This window comes from Alnus glutinosa, chromosome 9 (assembly GCF_958979055.1).
Source record: "Alnus glutinosa chromosome 9, dhAlnGlut1.1, whole genome shotgun sequence".
Classification (NCBI taxonomy): domain Eukaryota; kingdom Viridiplantae; phylum Streptophyta; class Magnoliopsida; order Fagales; family Betulaceae; genus Alnus; species Alnus glutinosa.
The window spans coordinates 1793122-1805901 of NC_084894.1; the positions used below are offsets into that span (position 1 = coordinate 1793122).

The window sequence follows — 12780 nt, forward strand, 5'->3', positions numbered from 1 at the left end:
TTTTTTTGACATATCCACACAAGAGAGGGAGGGGGGATTCGAATTAGTGACCTCCGCTTCATGAGGCGTGGTCCCAGCCGATTAAGCTATCTCTTGGGGACAGATAAGAATGCTTGGGTGTCATTTATCTTCCTTTTTTTTTATTCTTATGAGTCATTTGCCTTTTCTTTCTTTCTTTTTTGAGCGGCACTTGTCTATAAAAGGCCCTGACGGTGCCTCCCTTCTCTAATAACCAAAATCAGTTTGGGATTTCAAGGCTATCTACATTCTACTCCTTTATAAGAGGCCCCGACGTACAGTGCCTCCTGCCCATAATAACTAAAATCAGCAATGGCATTTCAAGGCTATCTACTACTCCTTGGCCTCCTGGTCTTTGTTGGCTCATTAATTGAGAAAAGCATTGCTGTTATACCAAGCCATAGCACTACTGCACTCAACCGGAGAATTTTTCCGGAGGGTTTCATTTTTGGAACGGCATCGGCGTCTTACCAAGTAAGTCCTACGTGTTTGTATCATAATAGGGTTTCATAAAGTGTCCTGAGATGTCAAGCAAGCATAGCATATATCTACCTGTCTGTATATATGCCAATTTATTTTTAAAATCCAGTATGAAGGTGCAGCAAATGAAGGTGGCAGACGACCAAGTATATGGGATACTTACGCCCATAAATATCCAGGTCTCTCTCTCTCTCTCAAAGTATGAATTACCAATATTGTATGCAACATTAACCTATAGAGGTCGTCAGGTCGGCTTGAGTAGTAAGTCACTTAAGTCCAAACAATTTATTATGGTCACGCTCGCAGGCGAAAGTCTAGATTTTATTCGATCCGTGTGGAGAAAGTGTTTATATATATATATTGTATGCGATATTGAGTTAAATACTAGCTAAATATATATATACGATATTGGGTTAAATACTAGCTAGTACTTATGAGCATAGAAAAAATATTTCTTTTTTATTTTAGTTTTTGGGTAGAGATGGGAATGGAAAATTCAAGATATATAACTAATGAGGATTCCAAATGCTTGCTGTTTTTTTTTTTTCTTTTTTTTTTCTTAAAAAAAAAATGAAGATAGAAATTAAAATCACAATGACTTGAGACCCAAGCTTGTAGTATTATAGGAGCAAGCACGTGCTTGTCCATGCAACACATTACCGTCGTACTCTCAATATTTATTGAAATAACGGCAAAGTGTAGAGTAAGGGTTTGAAGTCATGACTTTTGTTCTGATATCCTATTAAATCATCACTTATTTAAAAAGTAAAAATGATAAAAGTAATAAATTTAATCATTTAATTAATATTTCAAAAGCACGGCTCAAAGTAGGACACGCATATAAATCTTTTATATCTTAATAATATAAAATTTATATGAAATTGCAGGTAAGATAAAGGATGGCAGTAATGGAGATGTCGCAGTTGATCAATATCATCACTATAAGGTATGGAGCACATAATAAAAAAAAATTAAAGAACATATATGTCACTTGTATTTTGATCACCTTTCTAATGGTTTATGCCAGTTTAGGGTTCGTGACAATTTGATAACAATTTTGTTTTTCATATTATATATTATCGGAAGATGTTGGGATTATGAAGGAGATGGGTTTAGACGCATACAGGTTCTCTATCTCATGGTCCCGAGTGTTGCCAAGTAAGATTAATCTCTAGCAAGCTACTTTCTTGCATAAAAATACAGATAAAATAAAAAGATTATTGGGTACAATCAAAATATATATGATCAAGGTTTAATTTGATATCAATATTATTTTCTAACCCTTTGTAAGGTGTATAGTCCTTGTTAGGTATTGAGTCTGTTAGGAAGTATTATCTATTAGGTTATTCAGTTTAGTAGTGTTTTATTGCTTTACTAGTTATTCAGTTCATTAGTTATTTTATTAGTTTACTATTGTTGTGTGGGTAGATGTCTCATGTTTATCTTTTTATGTTATTATTTGGATATGATTAGGTTTATCTCTTTTATCTTTTTCAAGATCGAGTCTTGTCAGCAGGTTAGGTTGTTGAGTTATGGATCAAATGAAAATTCTATTTTATGTGGGACTCTATTTTCTATTGTATTTCATTCTTTTAAATATTGTCATTGTGTTTGTGAGTTCAGATGCCTCTAATTGCTCATCGGAGGTCTAGGATTCATAAAAAATCTTATCATATCTATCGTTCTTGTCAAGTTCCCATCGTACGTTACGTAAGCACGTAACACCGTTCTATATGGAAATGAGAAAATAAATAAATAGCGAAATAAATAGAAGAAAAAAAAAAAGACAAGAATTTTACGTGGTTCAATCTATTACCTAAGTCCACTCGTTAAAGCCACAAGGACTATATTTTGCTCTTATTCACTTGATAATATTTACAATACAAAATGTTCATATTTATAAGGAGATACAGAGAATACAAAATGGTAGGCGGAGAGAATAAAATCATATTTGAGTACAATCAAATATGATTCTAGGATATTACTATCAATTACAATATAATATTCAATGCTAAAATCAAATCCCATAATCTAAAATGTATTCTCATAATATATTCTAACGCTATATATATGAAATTATAACAAGTTTATTTGGGGTCTAAATTTCAGAAGGAAAGCTAAGTGGGGGTGTGAACATGGAAGGAATCAAATATTACAACAACCTCATTAATGAGCTCCTGCATAAAGGTCATACAATATCATAATTCCATCACAATTAATATATATTATCATTCATACCTATTTATCACACCTATTTTATACCGGTCAACGTGCATGACATGTTTTAAGTAGTAGCTAACATAGAAAGCTAGCTACTTAAATCATCTCACGTCAGCTAGTATAAAATAAGTGTAATAAATGAATGTGAAGAATAACATTTATCTTTTATCATATGTCGTCCACCTATATATCTTGCGCTTATAATTCACTCGTCTCTTACTAAATGAAGGTTTAAAGCCCTTTGTGACACTTTTTCACTTTGATCTTCCCCAAGCGTTAGAAGATGAGTATGGTGGTTTCTTAAGTCCTCAAATTGTGTAAGTGACTAACTCAAGATCACATTGTTTATTTTCCCCTTAATTTTGTCCATCTGATCAGTAGATTGACTTTTCCCCCCCTTTTTTGTAATAGTAATATCATATTCCCATGGGTTTCAACTTGCAACCTCTGAGCACGTTTCTTTTCAGTGATGACTTTAAGGTATATGCTGAGCTTTGCTTCAAGGAATTTGGTGATCGTGTAAAGCATTGGATCACACTAAATGAGCTATGGAGCTACAGCAATGGTGGTTATGCAAGCGGGCAAATAGCACCTGGTCGATGTTCTAGTTGGCAAAATCTGAACTGCACCGGTGGAGATTCAGGCACAGAACCATATTTGACTTCTCATTACCGGCTTCTTGCTCATGCAGCTGCTGTTCAAGTTTACAAGCATAATTACCAGGTTCCATCTTACTCTAAATGATATATATATATATATATATATATATATATATTCAAAACTTTTGGGTACTTAATTATATGAAAAACCTATATTAGTTAGGGGTAATTATATAATATCTTATCTCATTTTTATGATCTCAACTCTAACCCCCTAATTTCGAGTTGAATTCGTGTCGGATTTGTGGATCCTGTAAAAAACTGTTAATCAATCCTAATGTTATTAAACACTGCCAATGTTTTTGTCAATCTTGACAGAAATTTTTTAAATTTGATAGATACAGTTTTTGTTACACACATATTGCTAATCGGTTATTATTCGAACTTCGAGTACAAATTCTTTTTGCTCTACTGTTGCATAATTGGGAGTATTTCTTAACCAATGTTCATTTTGTTCAGGCAGCACAAAAAGGTGTTATTGGGATTACGCTAAATTCCAACTGGATGGTGCCATTCTCTGTTGCTAGGCACCACCGTAATGCCGCGCTACGTGCCCTTGATTTCATGTTGGGATGGTAAGTTCTTATTTGGGTGTTTTTTTTAGTATAGTAAGAGCCTGTTTGGCCTTGTAATTTTTGCGAGCTAGAAGTGTAATTTTAAACAAAATGGTAAAAAATGAATCATTTGAAAATCTCTTTTTAAAAAATTTAGAGTTTGAAAAATATATGTTTTAAAATCATAAATAAAGGAGTGCGTCTTTAAAACACTGCAATTTTACCACTAGCTTAACAGCGTTTTCAAAAATTGCGTATTTTGAAACCACAAACCCAAACAAACCATTTATTTGAAGAATTTGTTGCGTATTTTCATGTTAATTTGAATAAAAATGGTAATATGTTAATTATAAATGTATTTTTTAAATTTAAAAAAAAAAAACAAACAAACAAAAAAAACAAACAAACAAACGTGAAATGATCAAATTACCTCTAAACTATAATATTCCATGGTTTACTACAGGTTTTTGGATCCCTTGACAAATGGTGACTATCCCCATAGCATGCGATCTCTCGTTGGAAAGCGATTACCCAAGTTTACGAAAGAGCAATCTAAGTCGTTAAAAGGGTCATTTGACTTCATTGGATTAAACTACTATACTTCCAATTATGCAGCCAACTCACCTCACCTTAATTCTGGAAATCCAAGCTACTTGACAGATTCTCTTGCTAATCTCACCAGTAAGTAGATATACAACAGTACTTTGAATCAATTTCTATGGCCGAGTTTCTTATGTATCTTAATTATACTAACTTTTGTCGTGGCAGCTGAGCGCAATGGGATCCCCATTGGTCCACAGGTGTGTGCTAAATCTACCAACATTTATTTTTTACCATGTTGAAGCCAATTTAATTAATATCCTAACACTTTCCCATGTAAAATATTTAATTAAAAATGGAAGATGAATGACAGAGATAAAGTTTGAATTCAAAACCTTTGTTTCGAGACCAATGTTAAATCATCATTATCTATATAATTAAAAGTTTCTCTAAATCACAGGCTGCATCAAGTTGGCTCTTTGTTTACCCTAGAGGACTTCTGCATCTTTTGCTTTATGTCAAGGGGAAGTACCATAATCCGCTAATATATATTACTGAGAATGGTAAGTTTCATATTTTTTATTTTTTTTTAGTTCAATTATTTTCACATAACTTCATGACAAATTGGAAAAGAGTGTACCATTAGATGTCCCATTTGAAGCTAAATATCTACAAGTATATTGTAGGTATTGATGAGGTCAATAATGCCACCTTGTCGCTTGAGGAAGCCCTTGTGGACAACCAAAGAATTGAGTATTACTATAGCCATCTTTGGTATCTTTGGAGGGCTATCAAGTAAGTTCTTAATAATGAATAGAGATCCACAACAGTTTTACTTCTTGAATTGTTAGCAATTCAGGCAACAAACGTGAGGAATTTTTTTATGAAATTCTCATACCCATACAAATCTTGAGTAGCACATTTTTTGTTCGGACATATGAACTCAATCAAAAGAAGTCTTTCACACTTGCAGTTTGAATTGCTAAAAATATGGATCCCCTTTAACAATAACTCTCTCTTGCTTTCAAATCTTACTGGCTTTGACTCTTTTTTGTTTTGGGAACAGGAAAGGTGTAAACATTAAGGGATACTTTGCATGGTCATTGTTGGATAACTTCGAATGGAACTCAGGTTACACAGTTCGGTTTGGCATCAACTACGTAGACTATAAGAACGAACTGAAAAGACACCCTAAGCTTTCAGCCCATTGGTTCAAGACTTTCCTCACGAAATAGACATAACGATTGATGCTCATGATGTATTAATAATTCTTCTCCATCTATATGCTTTATAAATAGTTTGATTTCTGTTTGTACAGACTCATGAAGTGGATTTATACATTCTACATGAGAAGACACTTCAACTTTGAGAAATCAATGCAAAAATAATGTTACACTATATGGCATAATATTTAAATTTTCCTGTCAAATTTTTTTTAATCAATTTTGTGTCACATGACACTAATATATGAACTATATATAAGGTGAATTTATTAAGAGATCAAAGATAATAAGACAATGAGAGAAGGGAGCAAAGACATGTATAGTAAGAAAAACCCATAGGGCAAGGTCATTGATGATAAAATAGTGTATTTTGTGTACTTTAATATGAGCAGCCCCAATTTAAGGTTAGTTTCTTAAATCATTACTTATTTCAAAATGATTGATTTTAATCATTTAATTATTATTTTAATACTTCTTCTCACGAGCGGGCTTAGATTCTCCTTTAATAGGTAATACCCAATACATAAAATATTTAATTAAAATAGAACGTAAATGACAAAAACAAAATTCAAACTCAACATCAAATCAGAACCACATGGGAAAAATCCTTGAGGCTTCACCCCCAACTCTCTCTGCAACTCCCTCCATCAAACTTGCCATGGGAGAGCAGCTTCAAGCTTTTGGAGCTTCTCTCCTCCCTTCTTTTCTTCCCCTCTCTTCTTCTCTCCATCATGTTTGCCTTGAGCACACCTCTTTTGAGGTTCTTATCTTCTTTTGTGATACTTTTCTTCGTACTATTTTTTTCAAATTTGGGTTTATTGTTAGGAACCTACCCCTTTCCATTAATGTTTGTATCCTGTTCGGTTGAATGAGAATTCGTACTTTAAAAAAAAAAAAAAAAAAGAAAAGAAAGGAGCCACATAGGAACTCATGCACGAGGCAAGCCCGAGTCTTGGACCTGCAAAAACAAAGCAAGAGAGGTTGTGAGAGAGATTGGCCCAAACGAGCTGAGGGAGGGGAAGATCGATCTTTGGGCCTTTGCAAAAGGAAATTTAGTCTCGATAACATAGCAAGAAATGTAAATCCAGCCCAGACATTTGTTGTATGTATATTTATTTTTGAGAGACCAATAATCATTTAAATTTTGTTTTGTTTTTTTCTCTTTTCTTTTCTTTTTCTTTTAGTGCTCCACTACAAAAAGGCCAACGAAAAAATTCCAGCCAGGGAAACCAAAACTATGATGGCGTTTGAAGGCTATCTACTCTTAGGCCTTCTGGTGCTTCTTGGCTCATTGAGTACTAGCAGTACCGGCGCCCATGAAACTGCTTGGCTTTCTTCAACGTCTTGTTTTTCAGTTAATTTTTTTTTTTTTTTTTAAAAAAAAAAAAAAAAAAAAAAAAAAAACCCTTTACTATCCCCTAAATATAATGTGAACTTAAGATGAAAGTAATTGCAGGTAGGATAACGGATGGAAGCAACGGAGATGTAGCCACTGATCAATATCATCGCTGCAAGGTAGGTAGCGCCCTCATAATAAAAAAAAATGAATAGAAAAATTCACTTTAATTTATCAACTCCTAATTAATTACCTATAAATTTTCTTCTTCTTTTTTTTTTTTTGAAAAAATAAATTTTCTTATATATATATATAAGACAACTAAAAAAAATATTTTGATCAGAATTTCTGTAACTTGTCTTTTTGTGATTATATGATACAGGAAGATGTGGGAATTATGAAAGAGATGGGTTTAGATGTATACAGATTCTCAATCTCATGGTCTCGATTGCTACCAATTAAGTAGAATTCTCGTTTTTATTAATCCCAACTTTCTGAAATAAAAATGGAAATTATCAAGTATATCTCACTTTGGAGCTCTAATTATTTCAGAAGGAAAACTAAGTGGGGATGTTAACAGGGAAGGAATAAAATATTACATTGACAAGTATACATTCTTGTCAATGAGCTAGTAGCAAAAGGTCATGATTTATTGTTATTAGTTATGTGTCATCGACTTATCATAATGAGGTCATAATTCAATCACTATAGTTTGCTATACATGATTGATGAATGCAGGTGTGCATCCCTTTGTGAGACTTTTCCACTGGGATCATTAAAAGAAAACACTCTCTCATGTCATGCATTTTCACGCAGCCCCACTCCTTTCTTCTTCATTCCTTTTTTTTATCGTCCATTCTTCTTCTTCTTTGTCCATGGCTGTCCGTTCTTCATCCAAACTCAGACCACCATGGCCACCTCTTTGCAACTGGAGAAAAATTGGAAGGAGGAAAAATATACTGGCTGGAAGGAATTGGATCAAGTCACAATTCACAGCTCACATTAGGCTGGGACTTTTGTAGCAAGCTCAAGCTTACAAATAAGCGGCCAAAATCAAACATGTCACCAAGATTCATAACATTTGTTCCAGTGAATAGAAAAGGGAGAGGAGGTTTTGGCAATACGATGTTTTGTTTGTTTCGTATTGGGAGGTGGGTGTGGGCTGAAACTGTTTGCAAAGTGAAGTGTTCCATGGGATTCTCATTTCTGTTTCCAAACTCTCTGAATTCTCTATGAAGTTTTTCCCTTTTCCACATTCATATTCATTTCTTGTTAAGAAGCAGCAGAGCAACTTGATTCATGGCTGCTTTTGCTTGGATATTCTGATTTGAGTGAGAGATTGAGAACCAACTACAAGAATTGGAAGGGGAGAGACAAAAGTCATCTTGGATTGTAGCCATTGATTCGATGCAAGATGCGTATGATTGATTCACCTTTGGTCAAATCCAGCTTTGGCTCATTTCTGGGGGAAAGGAGGCTTGGAAATTTGCATCTGTGTGACAAAGAGGACGAGAGAGAGAGAGAGAGAGAGAGAGAGAATAAAATAAATAAATAAAAAATTAAAATAAAAGTAAAAAAATAATATTTTATTGATAAAGGGAAAGGTAAAAAGAAGCTGCTGCGGAGTATTTTTTTTATAGGGAAACAAAAAATAGTTTTGTTCTCTACATTTAGGAAAAATGGATGGGAAGGGAAGGGAAGAGAAGCTGTTAGGAATGCTCTTAAGAAATAGCTTTTCCCGTGCTAGATAAATCAAGCTAGGGCATTGATGAGCTATGGGGTAAAGACACACCGGAGGGGACTTAGACACCGTCTGTTTTGGCGTAAATTTTTTTTTTTTTTTTTTCATTTTTGAATATTTGGTATGGCGTAAAATATTAATGATCGACCATATGATTCTTTATGTTAATCATTAGAATATTGTGAAACTCTAACCACTTTCTGTAAATTGTAAAGATTTGATTTGATTTTTTTTTATTATTATTTTCTTTTTAAATTGCTAGCTAGTTCATGCTGTGGAATGGGAGAATTTGACAATAGGTTGATTTCAAGTTGAACTCCAGCTGTTTGAACAAAATAAGGAGAAATTGAAGAAGCAAAAGAAAGAGAAAAGAGATAAAAAATAAAAATTGGGGTGGTTAAGCCTTAGAGGCTTATGTCCATTACTGTCAAGTGCCCTTATGACTACATCTTTATTGTATTCAACCGTTTGAAATAGTTTTACAATGCAAGGTATTTATAGAGAAGTTAAGGTGTGGTAAATATGGTTATGTTGGCTAAATAAAGTAAGGAATTTATGATAGGCCCATAAGAAAACCAAATCAAGGCTTAAGATAGATTTTAAATATGGTGACTGATTTTGAAGAGAAGTCCCTTCTTTGTTTAGTTGTTAGGCTGATGGTTGTTGCTACAGTTTACTCCTTATGGAGAGAAAAATTCTTGAATTTTTTAGGTAGAAAATACTGTAATATTGCTAGAACTCTCTTAGAAATTAAATTATCTTCAAGGTTAGAGTTATGATTAACCTCTTGCATGGTTTTAAGCCATCTCCCATTATTCGGTGGTCAATTAATTTCTAAAAGTGCATGCGAGAATCTTATGCATTTTGAATATGCGTTAATTTAATAAATTAAATTTTCACTGCCCTAATTTGGAGGATAACTTTATCCTTATTATCAGGTTTTTGAATGTTTTTAGAAAATGTAAGAGTACGTTTGGGTGTACGATTTTTTGGTATTATATTCTATTATTCTTTACTATATTCAAAACTGTTGGTTATGATTGTGATTATTAAAATAAGAATAATCAAAAACTTCAATTGTAATTGAAATAAGAATAAGCTAATAGTCGATATCCGAACCAATTGTACAGTCCTACATAATTGAGTGTAGTTTAAAAATTATGTGAGCTTGAATATATAAATTGAAAAGGCACAACCTCCCACTCTGAAACCGTGGACGCATGGAGTTAGTATAAAAAATTGCGAATACCGATAAAATTTATTTTTTGAAATTATGTTTGGATAATTTAGAAAATCTGAGACGAAATTAAAAAAGTTGAATAAAACTTGAGCATAATTCAATTCAAATTTAGAAAAACAATAAAATATAAACGTGTATTTCAGAAATAATAAAATATAATAAAAAAATGTGTCACTCAAACATCCCTAATTACTAGTAGAACTTGAGGTTCAAAGGGTAGGGGTTGTGGTTGGCCCAAGTCACATAGGCCTTAACGATCCGACTACTTGGTTCTAGATAAGTTCTTGAAAGACCAAGTGGCAGCCCAATCCAATTAATTGGCTCCAAATCCATAGCATTAATTGGTCAATTATTCAATTGGGCTTGTTAAATTGACATTTGCTTTTACACCATGTAATTTTTATATGTATTTTTAATATAATTAATATATTTTAATTTACTAGATTGGGTTAGTTATTATTTTTAAAAATACATGTAAGAATCACATATTTTAAAATAATATTAAAACATTTTATCAACTGAATTAGTCTATGGAGGTGATTCAAATAATTCAAAATTGACCATAAATTGAAATTAGTTGTGCGTATTGCATGCCGGCAGCTCTAGAAAGAGAGCAAATGCGGAACTCACATGTCTAAACAGATATTCAAATTGCTCGTAATGCTACTTATACCATATGTAATACGAGCAACTAATTGTAATTAGTCCAAATTTGTTTGTCCCACTTGTGAATTAGCTACACTTTTTAAGCATATGCAAATCATCCGAATATCCCATAATAGTTGACAAGTTGATGTACAATTTAGATATTTGAATTGTAATAAAAAAAAATTTGTATAGAAGTCACGGTGGCACGTAATTCTGATTTGAGTGAGACATATTACTCATTAAAATTTGTGAGTATTTTCACTCACTAAAACTTTTTGATTAAAGTGGTGAGGCTGTTGAAAGTGATTTTTTAGTGTTTTTATCAAATTAGCTCACCAAAATAACTTTTTAACTATTTTAGTGTGGCTACTAAAAATCTTCATAAGAAAATATAGGTTTTAAAGTAAATCTGTCTGCTTAATTAATAAAAGAAATCGATCGTACAAGACAAAATATAATCTTAAGATTATGTAAATTATAAAAACGCGATTTGCTCAAAAGAGATGATCATATGTAATATTAATATCAATTATTTTATTTTATCTTTTTTGAAAACAGTCAAGCATCTCATATATAATATTAATATCAAATTAAAACAACGTGCGTGGTCGAATCTATGCCATAGTGTCTATCCTATCCTATATGGAGTCGTATGGACTAGATTAAGAAAATCTTAATCTAAATGGTTTCATGCATGGCAAGCCCAGTCATCAATGTAATAGAATTTAACTTGTTAACTACAATGACAAATTGGTCCACGCCCCGTCGGATTTATCATTTATTTTACTTTTTTATTCTGTTAATAAATAATATTTTCAAATTTTTTATTTATTTATTTTATAATCAAGTGGGAAAAACTTACAAAGGGGGGCTTTTCAACTTAATTAATTCCACTAAAAGGACATTGCCTTGGCAAAATCTTGTCTGCACGTATTTTCCATCGACAAAATATTGGTCTACGCCCGTGTCAATGTCGATCGTTTAAAAGACTAAATTTCATAATTTTGAGGCTGCCCTAAAAAGAGTCAAATTTTAGGCATATTCATACGGGCGTAGTACGTTGTTTTATGAAAGAGGCAGACCATGCTTTGACCAAGCTTAGCAGGATAAGTTAAAATGTTTCCTATATATAAATCGTTTATAAAGTGTAGTTTTACCTAAAAAAGAACTAACGTGTGTGATATTTAGCATCCATGAATAATTATGATCCACTTATTCTACGTGGGCTAATCATATATCTTTCCAATGTAAGAGATAGGTGACATATGCGTGTTATCACTCGAAAAAAAAAGACTAGTCAAATTGTAATATTAGAGTTCTTTATAATCGCTTATAAAGTTCGGTCTCATCTAGAAATAAACCAACATGAGATTAATTAGCACCAATGAATTCATTTATAATCTACCTGCTCTATATTGGCTAATCATATTTCTAATGTGAGATTTGAGAAAGAGGCACTCGAAAAAAAACTGGTTAGTTCAAGTTACAATTTGAGTTTTCTATAATCGCTTATAAAACTCAATTTTACATAATATGAAATCAATATGAAATTTAACATCCACAAGCTCTTTTATCATCCATCCGCTCTATATGTACCAATCATTTTTTTAATGTGGGACTGAGTTCTTACAAAAACTATAATTAACCCTATATATATAGGACATAAATTTCCTACAAATCGGTTTGTAGGAAATTTTCTACAACCCACATATAAGATTGACAAGTATTCATTGGCATGTGAGAATCACATGTTATTTAAATAGCATGTACTTCTTATATGTATTTTTAATAGCATTAATAAATAACCATATGCTTCTCACATATTTAAAGGATACATGTCATTTTTATATCTGGGTTGTAAAAAACTTCCTATAAACCAGATTTTTCCTCCAAAGAATCTTAATTAAACTTATATGCTTTGGCCGCCGGCTGGAAATAAATTAATTTGCTTCAATTTTGGTGGCCGGGGATCTAGTCAGTAGACTCGATCAGTACGTCTATGCACGCATAGTAGTACTATATATGCATGCATATATGACGCGAAAATAAATATTTGCATAATTCATTTTAATTTCTGGTTATTGTACGTACGTCTCACCTGGATCGGAGCTGATTAACACT

General features: G+C 32.6%; 1 protein-coding gene across 1 annotated transcript; it reads left to right on the forward strand.

Moving 5' to 3' along the window:
• The first annotated feature begins 330 nt into the window (after positions 1-330).
• LOC133877631 (beta-glucosidase 13-like) lies at positions 331-5706 on the forward strand. Its single transcript, XM_062316021.1, has 13 exons — positions 331-492; positions 608-677; positions 1386-1443; positions 1580-1656; positions 2608-2685; positions 2948-3035; positions 3186-3441; positions 3837-3952; positions 4395-4612; positions 4700-4731; positions 4932-5034; positions 5158-5266; positions 5538-5706. Exons 1-13 carry the CDS (start codon positions 331-333, stop codon positions 5704-5706), a joined length of 1536 nt encoding a protein of 511 aa, XP_062172005.1.
• The last annotated feature ends 7074 nt before the right edge of the window (positions 5707-12780 follow it).

Coding starts and splice junctions, on each gene's coding strand:
- LOC133877631 (XM_062316021.1), top strand. CDS start 331: ATGGCATTTCAAGGCTATCTACTACTCCTTGGCCTCCTGGTCTTTGTT. Junction 493..607: donor CGGCATCGGCGTCTTACCAA/GTAAGTCCTACG, acceptor TTTAAAATCCAG/TATGAAGGTGCAGCAAATGA. Junction 1,657..2,607: donor ATGGTCCCGAGTGTTGCCAA/GTAAGATTAATC, acceptor TCTAAATTTCAG/AAGGAAAGCTAAGTGGGGGT.